General features: G+C 32.9%; 1 protein-coding gene across 1 annotated transcript in view; it reads left to right on the forward strand.

Annotated features, from left to right (window-relative positions):
• LOC108907910 (SNF-related serine/threonine-protein kinase) overlaps window positions 1-17,154 on the forward strand; it is a 38,482-nt gene extending 21,328 nt beyond the window's left edge. Inside the window, exons 5-8 of the mRNA XM_018711747.2 lie at window positions 4,474-4,615; window positions 7,074-7,283; window positions 8,652-8,865; window positions 15,619-17,154. Coding sequence (XP_018567263.1) covers window positions 4,474-4,615; window positions 7,074-7,283; window positions 8,652-8,865; window positions 15,619-17,046 — 1,994 coding nt within the window. The 3' untranslated portion in view covers window positions 17,047-17,154. The remainder of the gene's footprint in view (window positions 1-4,473; window positions 4,616-7,073; window positions 7,284-8,651; window positions 8,866-15,618) is intronic.
• Window positions 17,155-20,668: the final 3,514 nt, after the last annotated feature.

Here is a 20,668-nt window from a genome sequence, read left to right on the forward strand (position 1 = left end):
CCATTTTTCTCTCATAACTTTTGAACTTGTAATGAACCGGTATTGATGTTAAGTTTTGTGTAAGAGTTTTGCTATTTATTTCTTTAATTAACTTAATTGGCAAGAGCAATTATAGTCCGCGAGTCGAGCTGAACCGTCCGTTCGCCCCACTCTGACGAGTGCCGCGCGCATAATCCCACCAAGACTCCTGGTCAGTTAAGGGGGGATTGTGGCAATAAAACAACCGTGCCTGGACGAAAACAGGCAGTTCAGATCCTGAACTCGAAGAGCTCCAGCTCCAGCCCTGAGGACCACCCCGAGGACCTGACACCGACCCAGAGACCGCCATCCGAACCGAAGGAGTTAGCCACCAGGAGCAGCGACCCGGAATAAGTAAGCAAATTGTATTTCCTGATCTTTACTTGTCCTGATATTGGTATAAGTCCTGCCGAGTTTTGAACTCTATTTTGAACTAAGTGCTGTCCGGTGCGGCGGCGGCGTTATCAGGCGGAGGTTGACTGTGCATAACATCGCCTTCGTTTTGAGGAACGTAGCTAGGGCACATTAACTGAAACCGCTGGTTGACTGTGCATAACATCGCCAGTGGAAGACGTTAGGTGCTGGCCAAACCGTGACAGATAGACCCAGGAAGTTGGCTGTGCATAACACCGCTTTCAGGAGACATCTGTCGTATACAGTACGTGGTGCGGCAGCGGCGTTGTCTGGCGGCGGGTTGACTGTGCATAACATCGCCCTCGTTTTGACGAACGTTGCGGGGTACCTTGACTGAAACTGCTGGTTGACTGTGCATAACATCGCCAGCGGAAGACGTTAAGTGCCAGCCGTACCGACGGATAGACCCAGGGAGTTGGCTGTGCATAACACCGCTTCCAGGAGAAATCTGTCACCGGCCGCGCGTCCGAACGTGCACTCGAATAGACTTTGCCTCCCGTCACCCAAACTATTCCTGTCCCTGATTACCGTTTGCTTATTTATGCCATTTGTGTATTGCTTGCTTCGCTTCCTCCTTGGCTGGTATTAACTCCGCATAATTTCCGTTGCATTTGCTAGAACCCGCCGACGATATTTATTTGTAGAATTAGAGTAGCCCGTAACTTATTTTTCTTTGTTTCAGAGCCATTTGGAATCGGCATATTTGTTGATTATTTACTACTCTGATTTACTAACTCTCTTTTCCTTTCTAGCACCGACCGCAACTAAAACCGATTATTTATTTATGGCATACCGTTTTCTTAAAGTATTAGATTGTTTATTGTAAAAATAAACTAACCGCCTAATACTGCATTTGCCTACCGTACCGATTTTTGTGTCCTGACCACCGATATTTTACTATGTTCTAATTTTGTATTTCTTTACAGCGCCGGAAAACCGAATAGACATTTTTAATCCCGTGATATATAATTGCTCTAACCAATTCTATTTTATTCACACCGTTTGTACATTATTTTTACATTTCTAATTTTAGTTGTTTATAATAACTGTAATAAGAATCTGTTTTACTTTTGATTGTTTCAATTGACGTAGGCCTTGTTAATATAGAATAAATCTAGTAAATATATTTCCCGTTGTCTTCATTCTTAACACCGATAAGATTAATAAATTCCGCTCAGTAAAGAGTCGCACTATCTTTTTGTGACCTACACAGATAAGTCCGTTTATTTTAAAAGGAAAATAACACTACACTCAGAGAACTACTGTGATTAAAATTAAGAGAAATATAACCGACCCCTGGATTTAAACTTTCTTCACTGTAGCTATCCCGAGTACTTACTCTAAACCGAGGGTAGGTTCCACGTGGAGTTTCCCCCACGTAAAAGATTGGGATACTGGCGCCCGAGTCAAAACCACACAAAAAGATTTAACCCGGAGTACGTTTCTGTGACGTCACTCACCACCGCCGGCTGCCAACCACCGCTGCCGATAAACTAATAGTCGAGGGTCGTCACAAAATTAAGCGTCCAAATAGGGACGTCAGTGACGTCAATAAATCTAGAAAATTAGAATTCGAAATTGTGAATTAAGATTCCGTTTAGAGTTGGTAGTATACCGGGGGCGGCCACAAGTAACGTCTGAACCGAACCGTCACCACCGCAACATCAAAACCAAGTAAATAAAGTACGTTACAAAAATTTGACGACGGAGCAAAAGGGACGTTACAAACTTAGTAATGCTTTTAACGATGATTTTCAGAAACGTTAGTTTATACAAATCACTATGAGTTTTGTTTTTCATGGGTTGCTATAACGTTAAATGAAATTTACGTGGTTGGAGCGCTACCTCGGGCGCTACACTGTCACGAATTTCATTGAATATCTCAGAAACAAGGCCAAATATCGAAAAAAAACGAGACGAAAACGTTTCAAAATTAATGAGGCAAAGGTGGAGTGCAGCTATTTTATTGAAATTAATTAATTTTTTAAAAGTTGAAATAATGTAAGAGGGGGGTAGCACACATAATACACTTCTAAGAGGGGTAGGTGGTTCAAACTGATGAAGCTTATATAAGATCATAAGGAGTGTTTGTGTTCCTAATTTCTCTTCAATCGGATGAGTGGTTCGAAAGTTATGAGGGAAAAAAATTCCTACTTCAACATCCTCTATTTCCAAAACGGTGTGATTTAGGAAATAAGTTTATATCATGAATGAACATTATTTTAACCTGTTCTATCGACTCCTGAAGTTATCCAGATTAAACCTGAATCACCCTGTATACAGGGCTATCCAAAAGTCCCTGTACGGCAGAAAAATTTTCGAAGAATGCATTTTGGGAAAAAATATTCCAAACAAAAGTGTAAGGATTTTTCCCTGTCTATCAGATGGTGACCTTGGATTTGACCTTGACTTTGACCTCCAAGGTCATTTGAAGGTGAAGATGTTTTTTTAAGTAATTTTTTAAAATTCTTGAAAAAATGTTTTTACAATGACCTTCAATAACTGTTTCAAGGCCAAGAACTTGATTATGGTCATATTCGTACATTTGTTTTTCTGTTCTTCCTAACTTATCAAACAAATAATAGTTAAGGTGGCCATATCCCTGGCCGAGAAATGGTGAAATTTCTGGCATTTTTAGGTACTGAAATCTTTAAAAGTAAAACGTGTAGAACAAAAGTAAGCTCAAAAATAAAATCCTTGATGTTTTGTTTATTCATTGTTACCATTTAAATTTACCCAAATAAAATAATAACTAAAAAAAAGCGTTTGTAAAACATGCATTTTCTGTTATCCTAACCCCACATTTTAAGAATTATTTTCATGTACTTATAAATAAAAGTAAACAATTTTATATGTAGGACTAAGCAAGTAAATGTTATCAGAATATTTACATGTGGAGTTATATATAAAAAAGTTAGTATTTTCGTAGATTTCAGTACCTAAAACCTTGATGGTTTGATCGTTTTTTGCACCTGTTTATTCGTTTTACTGCGGCGTCTTTGAAAATACCCAGATGGCATGACATAACATTCCTATTATTTGAAAAGCTTTAGATTATTCAGTTATTAAATGTTTGAAATTATTTGTCTTTGCGGAAAACACTATTTAAAGAATATGGGGCCCTTAATGTAAATAAATTAACCTGACTTTGACATGATCTTGAGGGTCATTGTCAAAGTTGTAGTGGTGTACTTGAAGGTTAAATTTCAGCTCTTTCCAAATCTATAATAAAAAATAGGGGTTACTAATGAAAAAACAACTTTGACCTTGTAATGACCTTGAAGGTCATTGTCAAAGTCATGGTCAAGACCATTTTTGAACATAAAATTTCCTGCTCTTTCCAAATCCGCAATAAAAAATAGGGGTTCCTATTTAAAAAACTTAACTTGACCTTCAAATGACCTTGAAGGTCAAATCCAAGGTCACCATTAGGTAGCCAGGGAAAAATCCTTACACATTTATCTGGAACAGTTTTTCCTAAAATGCATTTTTCGAAAGTTTTTCTGCCGTACCGGGACTTGGATAGTCCTATATAATAAACACAGAGCCTTCGTAAATGATTACAATCCACATGACCACCAGGTTTAAGCAAATAACATTGCACGGCTGGTACTCTCAAATAAAATTCCCTAAATCTTAGCATCATTCATATTAATGATTCGTTTACAATAAACAATGACAAATTGTTATATCTAGACTCGAGATAATGCAATCGCTGATTGGTTGAAGAGAATCTTATGTAAAATACTCCAGTCGAATTAGAGTTTGAACATGAAAAAATTATTAGTAGACATTTTATTGCACTTTATGATGGGGAAGGATATGTAGAATATTACCAGAAAATGATGCAAAATTATCGGCACATTACAGTTTCCATGCAGAGAGTACACAAAATTTAAGAAGTAATAGAAATCACACTTTGATTTATTTATTGGTTACTATTTTGGTACTGGAATATAAATATTTTCAGTGAAATTGGTTTATTACTAATATAAATTTATATTTATTTACGAGTATATCTAATTTGTATTATTTTTATAGATGTTTGGTCCTTAGGAGTAATTCTCTATATGTTAGTTTGTGGTCAACCCCCATTCCAAGAAGCAAATGATTCTGAAACACTTACAATGATAATGGATTGTAAATATGATATCCCAGCACATGTTTCAGATCACTGTCGAAAGTAAGTAATTGTTCATTCGCAAAGTTTAGAATTATTTAGGTCTTTACGGAAATAATATGGGGTTGCGTATAAATTTTCCACCAAAATTTATAATTATAATGATATGCTTTGAAGATATTTTGTTTGTTACAATTTCTTTTAATTGTTTTTAGTAAGTAATGTTATATATTAACTTTCTAGCCCCTCTGAAATGATTTAACACGTTGACTGCAGTACCCAAAAAGGGTATATTCGTAATTAATACTGTATAGGTTCCCGGAGACTGATAACATAACTTTAATATGGTGCGGTACCGGTCGCTGGAGACCGATATACAAAATGCCATTTGACGCCATCTAATTTTTTTGTTTAGAATCAACACTTAAAAATTGTTACAGGGATTTGTAAATACATCCAACATGAAACTAAATTTTGCTCCGTATCGGTCTCGGGCGACCTACACTGCAACAAATAACATAATAAATTTTAACTGAAAATAAAATTTGTGTAACTTTGTTTATAGGTATTATTTATTTAAAAATGACAACATTTCTTGTGTTTTATTATAATAATACTAAAAAATGTTACAAAAGTTCTTTTGAAAAATAAAAGTAAGTAATAAAATTAACAAAATTAAGTATGCAGTTTATTAAAGCAAGGAAGACACATGCCTGGTTTATTAGGACAGTCCTCGCAAAAACTTGTGACTTTTGAGACTATTATTCGCTTCGCGACTAGAAACACCCGTTTTACGTATGTCTTCATAGTATCCCTTGCAGTTTCCTTTTTTTCCTTCCTGGGCCAGCTGCTTTTACGAAAGTATGAACTCTTTTACGAGCTGTTTCAGATGTGGTATTTGTAGGAGGATCTCTCAACTGTTCTGCTAGGATTTTTCAAAATTGAGTAATTGACATTTTTTTGTTCGAAATTTGATTGTAGATAATCCACGCGTTTACAATGCATGTTCCAAATAAAAATTCAAACATAACTTTTCTGTACCATTTCAATCCCCGACGTAATACAGTATGATACGAGGACATCTGGTCGCTAAAGTCTACCCCTTTTTTGGCTTTATTATATTCGATAACGAAGAAACACATGTTCTCCTATGATTACGTATAGGTCTTCGGGGACCTATATAGCACCAGCGCAATGAGGGGTTATTCTGATCGGTATAGGTCGTCCGAGACCGATATTATTTTATTATGATATTCAAAAAATGCAACTTATAACAAGTTTTTAGCTACTTGATTCGCATTTCTAACTTTAATATTAACAAAGTTACACATTCCGCACCGTAACTAAGAATGTAAAAAATTGTGTCAGCGCCAAGACTAATTGCGATATCGGTCGCTGGGGACCGATATCGTAGTCAACGTGTTAAAGAATTTCCAACTTCAGTTATTAATTCCGTATGTTCCATAACGGCTTGGTTCTTGAGATACAGGGGAAGTCCAAATAAAATTTTTGTTTGGTATTTTGATTATATTTTTGTTCGGTTACATGGTAATTTCATGGAAGTCAGGAAACTGGGAGTATTGATGATGAGAAACTCAAATATTTACTTACTTTTTTGTTAATGGTTAAAGTGAAATGTGTTTTTTATTGATTGTATTGTGATGTTCTTGAACAAAACTATAATCAAAATACCATACAAAACATTTTTTGTACACTCGTTATCTCAAGAACCAAGCCGAGCTTTTTATCTTAAAATTAGGCAAGGATTCACCTTTTAAAGTTTATACAAGTACTTAATAAACACCCTGTATAAGCAGTAATAATTAATATCAGGATATGAATGATAATTTTTTAGAAAGATGATGTCCTATAGCTAAAGTACAACATAAAAAATAGTAAAACATTAAAAAATATATTAAAAGACTGTCAAGCAAACTAATTTGGAGCCATCTGAAATAAGTGGTGCATGTTTTTTTTGCTAATTTGAGCTATTACACTAAAATTACTAATATGATGGTTGCCTATTATATTTCAGTGAAAGAGAACAAAACAAAAATTAATCATATGTACATGGATTTATTGTTTTTCAAAATATTCTCCATGAAGATCGATACACTTCAACATGTGCTTGAACCAATTTTTGAAGCGCTTTTTCCATTAGGATTGAGGTACCTCCAAAACTTGGAGGCATTCAGGCATTGAAAAACGATGACTTCATAATTTATTTTTAATGTGCGGGAATAAAAAAATTCATCAGGCATCAAATCAGGACTGTACAGCGTACGACTCATCAATTCAACTTTTTCAGTTCTCAAAAAGTCTTGTTTGAGCTGATGGGAATGTCGGTTGTCAGATAACAGTGCCAGGATCGTCTATTCGCAAAATATAAAAGGCGACCATTATAATATATTAATTTCATTGCCCGCTACTTAGTGATTGATTCTATATTCATCTGCTTCTGTCCCTGTACTAGTTATGACATAAACTTAGAAAACACTATATTCAATATGTCTATTTTTAGGTTGATATCGAGAATGTTGGTAAAAAATCCCGACAAAAGGGCTACTTTACTGGAAATAACTAGTCATCCTTGGTTAAGTGATGGAAAACAGCAAGATATTCCCGATATGTTTCCCCTTGTATCAAAAGAACAGCTGTCGGAAGAAGATCATAATCTTATTGTACAAAAAATTGTTAATGGAAACATAGCAACAAAAGAGGAAATTTTGGAGTAAGTTCTATACCTAAACCCCCCTGCACATTATCGGACCAGACAACCTAACTGTCGAGATTATACAACCCTTGTTGGATTGTTAGTTTAATAGCCTTGTAGACTCAAACTGATAATGTGTTTGGAACTTTCGCTTTGGATATTATTTTTGTTGTTAACAGTCCTTGCAATTGTGCATCTCTAAGGTGGCTTGTGTTTTGAGTAAAGTATAGGAGACAGTTTTTCTTATAAATTCCATTAGTAATAAACAGAAGTTGCAGAATGCTTATTGGCACCCTAGGTTCATCAGTTTTCATCAAACATTATCAGAGATATTTCAGAAAACTTGATGTTTCAGGACCCTGTATCTCAAAAATTTTAATTAAAAATAATGTGTTCTGTTATTCCTTTGAAGGAACACACTTATTACAGAAACACTCTGCGTGTAACATTAAGTGGGGTCAGTTTTTTAGGGAATAGTATGTGTTCCCCTGAATACGAAACTGAAATTATTTTTTTTTAATCAAAAAATAAATAGTCCAGTTATAATTAGTTTTTTAAAATGCACTTTAACACTTGTGTATGCCACCACTGTAACCATGTATTACAAATACATGAATTGTAGGCAATCTACAATGCACGCGAAGGGAGGTAGTGCCGATAAATGGTGACAAGGCAAAGGGCATCAGTTGTTATTCCGCATCTATCATCTAACTGAATTTGAATGTTTTTTATCGCTGGGAGCCACCAACAGACTATTTATTTGTGTATTTCATTTATCATTATTGATTACTGCTCGAGTTTTTTGTTAGGTTACTTGTTATGTACTGTTTATGTGGCGAACACCCACTTAACAAAAGTAATTTGTGGCGAATGGTATGGATTTGTGCATGTGCTGCGACTAAAGCACACCATTATTTGAGGCTATACTTCTTCTCCAACGGCGAGGTACGAAAATTGGTTAAAAATGCATAAAAAAAATAAAGTTTTTCCAAAGAAATTTGAAAAAATAAACTATTGACATGTGTTTCTAAAGGTCAAAAAAAGATATAATCCCCCTCAAAGTTGCACCGTGTATTTATTATTTTATATGGGAAACGAGTCATTTTTGAGTTTACTATATTGTTTTTATTTTTACACTTACTTTTACTTCTGTTAGTATCGCTGTTTTCCCTGTGCTTTTGAAATACATAAAAGACCTCTTCGATACATAGTTTGATGAAAAATAAAACATGTTCTAAATTTTTCCACACAAACATATTTTTTTTCATTTGGAGTAATACAATTTGAGATTCCTTGCAAATAATTATTAATTCTATAAGACCTCGTAAAAGTTATTCTAAAATTTTACACAAGGCATTCAAAATGTATATAAGACCTTTTTTTCAGCTGTTTAGAAAAAAACGAGTACAATCATGTAACTGCTACTTATTACTTACTTGCCGAAAGAAAATTAAAATCTAAAGCCCAAGAGCAACTAAACAAAAACAAGAGGCCAGATCAACTGTCCGTTTCTCAAGCAATACAGGCATCAGAAAAAAATAAATGCACTACAACCAGGCCTTTTTTAAGTATTCCACGGACTCCAGGTGATTTACCACAGGTATGTAATATGTCACTTTCCCAACTATTGTTATTTGTCACATTTGAAACTAGTGGCTGATTAAATTATAATTTTGAACATACTTTGAGTAAGCGTCTAAAAAGTGGTTTTGAACTTATTAGTTCTCATTAGTATGTCATAGGTCGGACAAACAGTGAATAGTCCCCCCCTAGTTTATCTAGGGATGTGTTGGAATGTAGGTGAGATTTAACCTGCAAAGTGTTATATTTTAATTGCCACTGGGGCATTTGATTTTGCTGATAATAATGTTAGTTACACTAGAGTTCCTTTCAAACATAAATCGACACTTCCGGACCAGTAGGCATTTTTAACCTATTATAGTGTGTAAAAATCGTTCACTTTACAGAACACCTCTACCGTGAATGAACATTATTCTCTCAACTATTGTACCATGATTACTGATAATCTCTGCATACATTTGCTGCTTGTTAATAGTTATATTCCTCCTGTACGTACAACCTATACAAGGTTTACATAAAGATAATTTAAATTTACTCTGGGTTACCCTGTATAGACGTTTTTAACTAATCAAAAATTATTTGCAAAAGACAGTAAATATTTTTTAAATACTTGTTAAGGAGGATCGAGTGCTATGAAAAAATCCAGTCAATTTCAAATTATTGAGATATATTATTTTTGCAATGTGGAATCAAATTCTGTGAATTATTCTTGAATTATTTATCGATTTGGTTTAGTTTTTAATTAATGCCAAAAATTTTAATATTTTACATAGGTTGTTATGGGAAATGCTATGATACATGCTACTGATGTAACGAATGCCAGTTTTTAAGCATTCGCGAATGCAAACATTTGTTGTTGACATTCGCGAATGCGAATACGAATATTCAGTTTTTAAATCTAGCGCCGTTTATGATTCAAAATATGCCGCGTGCGACGCATATAATATTTCCGGTGACAGCGGCGCTAGAGGCTAAAGAAATTAGCGTTGTTAGGTTGGTAGAACGGTATTTTTGTATGATTGGAATTTTGTTTTGTTTTTGCTACCGGCTCAAATGAGTTTATGAATTGTGAGGTTAGACTGTTTAATAATATATAATGTCATTAGTAAAATTTGGCATAATTCTTGTTAATTTACACCCAAAAAGTATTTAGCTGATAACAGTGACAACTTACAGAAGAGTTAATTGTGACAACTGGCATGACAACAGCACATTTAGTTTTTCTTTGATTGATTGCAATCATATACGGTGTGAGGTGAATGGTAATACATTTTATTTTTTTATCAATAAACGAAAAGTTTTAAAAGAAAATTGCTAGAGAGGTAAAAGTTTCTAAAAGAACCAGTTTATCTAATGCGTATTTTTGGATATCGAGTTTTTACGAAATATAAAAGTTATGGCAAAAAATGGCTTGAGGGGTGGTTTTTTCAACCCCTTTCGAGGGGTTAAAATTTTCGAAAAATAATTGAAAACTCACATCTGTGTTAGTAAACAACCTGTAAAAAATTTGTTATTTGTACCTCGTTCGGTTTTCAAATTACAGCCAATTTTCATAATTTTTTTGGGAACTTTGATGGCTCATATCTCTTCAGGGGTGAACATTTTACTAAGGCGATTTTTTGCAGATCGTGTTCTTTTGAAATGTAGATTCACTGGTATCTTTTATGTTACTCCATTCAAAAACACCCTGTATAAACATAGTATTATTTGTTTTCTAATGTCTATAGAAAGGTGATTAATTAACACCAAATATAAAGGTTGATTATAGAAAGATATAATTGTTTTAAGTAAGTTTTGTAATTAAAAAGAAAAGAAATGAATACTTTTTTATTTAATTTACCTAATAGTGTTTCCACATTCTGTATTTTTCATTCACGTTCACATTCGCAAAAGATTCAAAGATATTTGCGAATGCGAATGCGAATGTCATAAATCAAACGAATATTTGCGAATGTGAATGCGAATGCGGATATTCGTTACATCACTAATACATGCCCTTACAATCGAATTACGGGTGAAAAGATGCAAATGGTAAGATGAAAAAATATAGACATTTATCTAAATCATTAATTAATAGATGAGAGAAAGAAAAAAGTAGGTTACCTCACATTTCGCAGAAATAAGTTATCAAACATTAAAAGTTTGATACTGACTTGTCCGCCAAATAATGAACGTCAAGGAGTAACGGCAACAGCGCAATTGAGTATGAATCAGAATGAGGGAAATTTAAATAAATGTTTCAATACACAATATAGTCATTAGAAATAGATTATATTCAACTTGTGTTTATTTGTATAATTCAATTTAGAATAATAAAATAATGGGAAAGTTTCAAATGAAGTATGACTTGAAATATTTTTTTTTGTTTATAAAATATGATAAACTTTCAATACAAGAAGTAAAAAATACAGCAGCATATAAACAATGAAATATTTATACTTTGCATCACAGGGCATATAACAATCTTATACATTTTGATAAATTATGTCATTTTTAATATCATTTCTCATTTTAAAATTAACATTTCAATAATTTCAGTATAATTTTTAGAATATTTTTTGCGCTGCAATAACATCATCACAGTATAATACTATATACAGTGTGTCCAAGATAAGGATGGGATAGCATTAGTATCTAGAAAATGGTAAGAAATACGGGTTGGCTCAAATTAGAGAAAAGTTGTGTTTTTTTATACTTAACAATATGCCGTTTGGAAAGTTTTATAAATCCGGGTAGTTCCGGAGATATCCGAAAAAAAAAACGAAATTTTGCAAAATCGTTTTATTTTTTTTCTGACTATTTGAAAACAAATTTTAAAATAAATTGCACATTTACATTGCCACTTTTTTCGCTGTATCCAATGGTGTCAACATTTTTGCAATTCGACGTTTCGTCTTCAAGGGGCCATCGTCAGGTTCATTTTTTTAAATATGTCGCTGCTATTTTTATGACAAAATCTAGTCATTTTTAATTCTGAATTAGATGATATTGCTATTGTAATGTTTAAAAAGGTATTTAGCTTGTTTTAGCTATTATTTAAAATTTTTCCTGAGTACTTTCAAAATGTCTATTGGAGGAAGTCAACAGTATAAAAGTCAATACAGCACAAAATATTCAACAATTTTTTTTAATCAATAATTTAAAAAAGTACCTAATAAAAAAATAATATGAATTTATGAAATGTTTTATTATTTCTAATTAGTATTGCTTATAGTAGTGTGGGGTATTCGATATCCACCAAAATAATATCACGCCAGGTAACACTCTAACTCTTTATTAGGTAACTGATTGACAAAAAAATGAAAGAATAAGTACTGGGCTAGGACCGCTCAATATGCCCGTCAACTCGAGAATGTTCCCAGATTGCCTGCCTAAGGGTACGGTCAGCTACCTAGAAAATGTTGTGTTTATAATATCCAGATGAGGGTCTTTATTCATAAGGATTTATGGCACTGACACTGAAACAGGCAAATTTGCTTCCATACTATTTCTTATTTGTAAACATTATTTTCTATGAACACAGAGGCCTACCAGAGAACTTGTGTTCCCACAGTAGTAAAAAAAATGTTGGATATTTTATACTGTATTGACTTTTATACTGTTATGACTTCCTCCAATAGATATTTTGAGTGTTCAGAGCCATACTCAGGAGAAATTTTAAATGATAGCTAAAACAATCTAAAAACTTTTTTAAACAATTGCAATAGTAATATCATCTAATTCAGAATTAAAAATTACTTTAGATTGTTACAAAAATAGCAGCGATGTATTTAAAAAAAAGAACCTGATAGTCCACAGTACAGGCCCCCTCTGGAAAGTTGATTACCACATACTTTATAACTCCTGAGGAGCTTCGTTTTGACGAGTCTACCACATTTTTCCTCTGCGAATTTTCTCGATTCCTCCGCTTTTCCACTCGGAAAAGTCCAAAAACATGGCAATTTCCCGGGGTCTTGAAAACTCAAGACCACATCTTTTATTTTTAGCTTAAGTAACTGGAAATTTTGTTGCAAATGCCGATTTAAATTTGTCCGACAGAAATTCCTCCGACATTGACGTGTCTACCGGTCGAAACATGCCAAAATAACAGGGTATTGAAAATCAATTACCACATAGGTAATTTTTAGTAAAATTAATTGTAAATAATTAATTCAGTCAAAAAGTATTGTTGTCCGACAAATTTCAAGCCGCGTTTTTTCAGTCCGACAGCTGGAAATCGGAATTTTCACGGGGTATGAAAAATCGATTACCACATATCTAATTTTCAATTTTTTCACTTTTAAATTTACTGTACAAAATAGTGATATAAGTGTCCGACAATTTAATGTCCGCAAATTATTAAAAGATCAATAAGTCAATAAATGTGATGAAATTTAAATTTTTCACTCCAAAAATTTCAAATTTATAAATGGTTATTAATTATTATTATGTAAATTATTATTTATTTCAAATAAATAATTATAATATTGCTTATTTTATGCTTAAAAATTTAAAAGTTATAAACAAAAAACAAATAAAAAGTTATTTTTGAGGCGATTAATACTTGATATAAAAATCCTTTTTTCTCTTTCAAGTTTTCATTCGCGTTTGTTATTTTTGTTTACAAAAATTTTCCTATTTTTCTAAAAGAAAATCCCAAAACTTTTGTGCATAATTTTTTTACACCATACATACTTTTTTGAAATCGTTTAATTCTCTTCTCGATATTTATTTGGCTAAATTGAGCATATAGATTTACAATTACAAGAATAAAACGAAAAATATATACAGGGTGTTTCAGAAAGACCTCCCGTAAATAAAGAGGGTGCTAGTATGATAAAAAATGAGAATTTTTTTGTCTTATGAACTCTATGTCTATCTCCTCTTGTTTTCGAGATACAGAGAGACAAAATAAAATTTTTTAAATAACATTTTTATGAAAATTTCCAAATAGTGCGAAATATTTTTATGAAATTTGATAGCCAAAGGTTTTTAAGGGTGCCAAATACGCTAGTCTAATTATTTTTTGTATATTTCATAGAAAGCGCTATTTATGCTACATTCCTATTACAATTTAAGTATATTTTTTTTAAGGTTAGGTTTTTTACCATTTGGGCTCTAATTTCAATTGTATAATTTTATTTTCTAAAAATAATGTACTCTGGTTAGAATTTCCTAATGCGGACGATTTTCGAGAAAAAAGGCTTTTAATTAAACTCTTACAATATTACACTATAAAATAAGTGACTTTTCTCAAAGTAAGCTTGAGCTTTGAGAAGAGAAGATAGACATATATGTAGTTCATATGACAAAAAATTCTTATTTTTTGTCGTCTTCACCCCCTGTATTTAAGGAAGGTCTTTCTGAAACACCCTGTATTGTATATTTATATGGAATTTTGCTTAATACATGAAAATACCTTATTAGAAATTATAAATACATGTGCACATTTTTTACGAAATTTTTTTCATCTTTTTTTGTCGGACTGACGATTTGCGGATATATTTTTGTCGGACATTACAATTTTTGCTTATAAAAAACACTTTTCTATCGTGTGTTATTTTTGTCCGACATGTGGTAATCGATTTTTCATACCCTGTCAAAATTCCGATTTCCAGCTGTCGGACTGAAAAAACGCGGCTTGAAATTTGTCGGACAACAATACTTTTTGACTGAATTAATTATTTACAATTAATTTTACTAAAAATTACCTATGTGGTAATTGATTTTCAATACCCTGTTATTTTAGCATGTTTCGACCGGTAGACACGTCAATGTCGGAGGAATTTCTGTCGGACAAATTTAAATCGGCATTTGCAACAAAATTTCCAGTTATTTAAGCTAAAAATAAAAGATATGGTCTTGAGTTTTCAAGACCCCGGGAAATTGCCATGTTTTTGGACTTTTCCGAGTGGAAAAGCGGAGGAATCGAGAAAAGTCGCAGAGGAAAAATGTGGTAGACTCGTCAAAACGAAGCTCCTCAGGAGTTATAAAGTATGTGGTAATCAACTTTCCAGAGGGGGCCTGTACTGTGGACTAAGATGATGGTTCCTCGAAGAAAAAACGTCGGATTGCAAAAATGTTGACGTCATTGGATAGAGCGAAAAAAGTGGCAATGTAAATGTGCAATTTATTTTAAAATTCGTTTTCAAATAAAGACAGAAAAAAAATAAAACGATTTTGCAAAATTTCGTTTTTTTTCGAATATCTCCGGAACTACACGGAATTTTAAAACATTCTAAACGGCATAATGTTAGGTATAAAAAAACACAATTTTTTTCTAATTTTTGCCACCCTGCATCTCTTACCATTTCCTAGATCCTAATGCTATCCCATTCTTATCTTGGACAGACTGTATATCAAATTGTATTATACTTTCATAAATGTAATCGCTTTAAACCCTTGTCTTAGAAGGAACATTTGTATTCACAGAAGTGCATCATAGTAGTATGCTACTTACGCATGTAACTAAATCTGTATACAAGACAATGACTGCCAACGTACAAATAATAAACTCGGCATACTCGTGCGCTATTGCATGCTATTCTGGTGCAATTTTTGACATTTATTTATGCATATTGGGTAAAAATTTTTATTTATTAGATTTTATTCAATATCTATAAGCAAGTATCTCAATCTACTTACTTTATAGTCATAAAAAATATTTTTGTTTGCATTAGCATGATAACCCCCGATGACCTCCTTAATAATATTTTCGATTGTATATAGAAAAGTTACATAGTTAATAAAATAATTTGCAGGAAATTATGAAAATAAAAAATGTTTGTTTCAGAGGTCTAGAAAATGCAGCATCGTGCAGGAGGATGAAGAAGAGGGGGAGGATATTTCTCCTTGTGCACGACAAGAAAATTTAGGTGAACCATTAATTCGTAGAGGATCACGTTCGGAGGGACGTCTAAATTTAGCTGTCCAAGAACGAATAGCAGAATCAGAAGGAAGAAAAGGGGATAAGATAATCGAAGATAAAAAAAATGGAGATAACAAATTAACCGATTCAAATACTAAAGTCAGAATGTATAAGAGTAACCTGAAATCAGAAATACCCAAAGTAACAATTAAAAGTGATAAAGAAGTCGAGTCGGCGAAATACAATAATGAAATTCCCCCACCTTCCCAAATTGGTACTTCTTCATATTTGCAGTTGAATGAAATCTTCGAAGAGTCGGAAATGTTCAATATTTTGGAAACCACTCCAAGAAAATTTTTAAATAGAAATCAACTGTACGAAAAAAGAAAACTAAAATTCCATAAAAATCGTACTGCGTCATGCAGTTCTTCAGACGCTAGCGACGATGACAGTGAAAAACGAAAAAAACAGGCCGAGAAATTGAACTCGTCAACAAAATCTTTTCAGGGGAGAAGGGACAGTCATGACGACAGCAGTGATTCCCAGGAAACAGGTGCGAGTGCCGGATCAAACGAAAATAAGAAATTTGGTTCGAATAAAGTCTCGCTTCACTCTAATAAAAACACAGAATATCAGAAACATAAAATTAAAAGTAACAATAACAGCGGTAAAAAGAACACATCAAATACAAACTTAATGGTTACACGAAAGCATAAATTCGTAAAGAAAAAAAATGGCAAAACGGCACACCTTAAAGAAAATCAATCTTTAAACAGAATAAACGAAGTACAAGAAGACGGATCACCTTCGGTTTTAATATCGACTATTTTTAGCATACAAAGTAATTTATCTCTACTTGTTGCAGACAAATCCATAAATGAATCTGAAAAATACTCGAGAAATCAAAAGTATTTACAGGTGGACAGCGGTGTAGCTTACTGCTCTACGAAATGCCCAAAAAAGTATTTAGACGCGACGTACATAAATTTATTACAAAAACAAAGTATTCACGATCGAGTGGAAAAATGTAATTTAAAGAAAAATGGTATTTTAAGTAAGTATTTCCACGTTAAGAAGAAAATATGTATAGCTCTACCTGAATTGTTCAACAAAACTCCGTTACATCAAGCTCAATCCTATAGTTCCTTAACAAAAAAGTTTGTGTTGCATTCCACTGTACGACCTACTGTTGTAAATAAGAAAGGCGTTATAAATGTAGAAGGTGAAACAAATCAAAATGAAAAGAGTGAAACTTCGAGTACCCCTAAAGAGAAAAAGTTAAATAGTGCTTGCCAGAAACTAACAAAAACTTACGCTCCTCACATCGGCAATGCCTCCAAATGTTGTAATTAGTGTTAAACTGTACCGTATAACAAAATAATTTTTTTTTGTTGGAAAATATGTCGGAAATATTAAGGATATATACTTTATTGTTATTTATATGTTTGATGTACATTTATAATTTATATAATACAATTTTACCAAAGCACTTGGTTTAGTTTTATTATTAATACCTTATAGGCCAGTCTATAGCTTTTTTTTGGGAAAAAAATACCGTTAGAAATTTCTCTGCGGAATATTGTTCAGAATCGTGTTATAAACAAAATATCAAAAAATCAACTCGAGACTCGTTGGGAAACTTTATTTAAACAATGGTCAAAGTTATGGAAAAGTGGTTTTTTGTCGTAAAAAAACTTATTTACAATGAAAAAAGGTTTATACAAAAAAAAGTGGGTATCAAATAAACCTGTAAATTGAGACAAGTGCAATTAAATTCCGATAATTTGTTTATACGCGAGGGCTCAATAATGGTCGAAAATTGCCGTTTTTTTCAATTGCTAATGAATGCAATTTTGATCGTAAATCAGGATTGTTTAATAAGTGGTAAAAATTTTAGCCCGAAAGCTTCATTAGTTTGGTGTTGGCGGGATTCGTTATCTAAGATGCTGTTTTCAATTCATTTTTCCCAAGCTCACAGGCTTTGTAGAGTTTCGATCATTAGTTGCTTTTGTCCCTTAATTTTTCAAATGGTAAGATTTTATTTTATTTGGTATATACAGGATGTCTCACGGTGACGGCCCATTAGAATTATTTCAGAGACTACTTCGATTTGAATTTTGAAAATTTGGAATACCGCCATCAATTTGTTTATTTTAAATGGAGCATATTGTTGCAATCTTGGATTTTACTTGTTATTTTAGGTGGACTTTTATGAAGTCTCCCTTTCCTAAAATTAACCATTTTCGAGATATTTAATTTTTTTCAAAGAAATGGAGAGAAACAGTGACTAGCTTCAAACCATGTGTATTTATAGTAACAAAGATAAAGCAACAATATTTTTAGGGGGGACAGCTAGACCCCTAAGCTTCCCATCCATACTTTCAAAGTGGCTTAATTGCATACAGGGTGAAATTTAATGCCGAGTTTAGTTAACTTCAAACCTTCATAAGTCGGTTTTTTTAATGGAACACCCTGTATGTTTTTCTATATTCTGATACACAATTGTATTATCTTCCCAACGGTATCAGGGTTCCCTATACCTATCTCTTCTAGTTTTTAAGTTATCTTCTATTTTTTGTGTCGTCACCTAAAATCATGTAGTTTTTTTTTTTCAGCAAAAAGCAAAGCAAAATTTCAAAACAAACGACTAAACTGTCAATTTGTTGTTAGTATCTTGCAGTGACAGTTTAATTTAGTGTTTGTAATAGCTGTTTAGTTTTAGTTTAGTGTTTATAATAGCTGTTTTACATTGTTAATTTATTCATGAATAAATTGATGAAATTCTTCATCAATTAATTCACTAATTTATTGGTAAACAGTGTGGTTTTACACTGGTACAGACTTTGTCAAGTTTTTTGACGCACGAATCAGTTCTACCAACGAATCAAAGAAGCAAATAAATTTCAAAAATGTAACTCTTTCCACTCATAATTGTAGTGATACAACAGAGGTACCGTTCTGTTACATATATATATAAATATTAGTTTTTGTAAGTAAAAAATCAGTAAAAACCATGTAAAATGCCACAATTATTTACATATTCCAATAACATAACCTCATTACTGATCTGAGGCTGAAAATCTGTTGGGTTGGTACTTCCGAACTTCACGAAGAAATTGACGAAAATTAGAACATGCTCTAATTCGTCAAGAACTTGATGAATAAATTGATGAAGTTATTTGACAGCTGATTTGGTGCATTACACTTGTCTTGATGAAGCGACTTCATGAACTAATTGATCAATAAATTGTCAATGTAAAACAGCTATAATAAGAAATGGAAAACAATACATATTCAAATGCTGATATTTTAAATTTATTATTCGTTCACGGACGTTGCAATGGGATTATATGCAGAACATGTAAAGTTTTTAATGAGACATATCCAAATTTGCCACCAATGAGCAGAAAAAAGTTAAGAATTTTAGTAAATCAACTAGAGTAAGTTCGAATTTGTGCAAAAGGAATTTTACCAAAAAACAAAAACTTCAAAAGGAGATAATGTAATAAATGTGCTAGCCTATCTTAATCTTCATCCAGAATCCTCAACTCGTGCCGCAGAGTATGATTTAGGCATTTTACGAGCGTCCATTCACAGGATGCTAAGAACTAATGATATTTAAGCTATTTTTTGCTCTTCGTGCAACGTGTACAATTTTGTGAAACGATGTTAGTGCGATACCAAGAAGATCCACAATTTTTGCAACATATATGGACAAATGAGTCAAAATTTACGAGAGAAGGTATTTTTAATAGACATAATACTCATTTGTGGCCGTCTGAAAATCCTCATGTTATAAGGGAAAGAAACTTTCAAAATAAATTTAGCGTAAATGTTCTTTGTCTAATTAAAGATAACCAAATTTCTTACCATATCTACGAAGAAAATTTAAATGCCGACAGATATCTCAATATTTTGCAAACGTTGTGGCAGATTTTCTAGATGATATACCTTTAGACCAACTAGGGAAGTGTTGGTATTAATTAGATGGGGCTCCACCTCACTGTCACAATAAAATCGATCAACAGCTGACTGAAATGTTTGAAGATAGATGGATGAGACGCCTTGGACCGTGGAATTGGCCAGTTAGGTCTCCCGACCTCACTCCATTAGATTTTTGTTTGGGGAGTAATAAAGCAAAAGTTTATTCTACGCCCGTTGCTTCAAAAGAGGATTTGATTGCTCGAATACGAAGAGCGTTCCATGAACTGCTTACAGCTAAAATAGCAAAAGCGGTGACTGATGATGTCAGCTGTTAATGGGGGTCATATTGAACACTTATGACTTTTTTAAGTAATTTTTTTTATCTTAGTGCATTTTTAATAGGGGAGCCCACAATGCTAAATGAGGATTTACTTGAGCGTCGTGGCAACCTATTGGATTTTAAAGATTAGATGGTAGAAAGAAAAAAAGGTTGTATGATCCCCACCCTTTCACCGGTGGGGGGAACGCATCAGTGATTGATAGTGTATATGCCCTACGTGTCTCCGATAACGGACATAATTATGTTAATTGTCGATTTGGATGGTGGGGGGCCGTACGGAAAGGCTAAAAATGAGGAAAAAAATAAATTTACTCGAGCACGTCAGATATTCAGAGATGTTAAGTGAACCCGAACGAAGCTCCCATTCAAAAGACTGATGATTCAGATGTGATTCAAACTCGTGGCAGTTTATTGAAAATGCAAAAAAAAATCGCCATTTTGAAATATTCGAGCGCGTCTGATTTTCATATAGATGGTTCAGCTTGATGCCCTCTGGTCATGCTGATCCATAATCTGACGATTATTTGGAGGGGTTTTCTTAATCTGACGGTTTGAAACAAAAAATTTTCATTATTTTTATTTTTAAATCACCGAATGTAACAAATAAAATGCGCGAAAAATAGCATGCAAACAAATTTTGATGAAATTTGTAAAAACAAAGTTTATTTTACTTTCTGCACACGTAAATCTATTTCTTTTAATTATAATACA

Source organism: Anoplophora glabripennis, unplaced genomic scaffold (genome assembly GCF_000390285.2).
Source record: "Anoplophora glabripennis isolate ALB-LARVAE unplaced genomic scaffold, Agla_2.0 scaffold494, whole genome shotgun sequence".
Taxonomy (NCBI): domain Eukaryota; kingdom Metazoa; phylum Arthropoda; class Insecta; order Coleoptera; family Cerambycidae; genus Anoplophora; species Anoplophora glabripennis.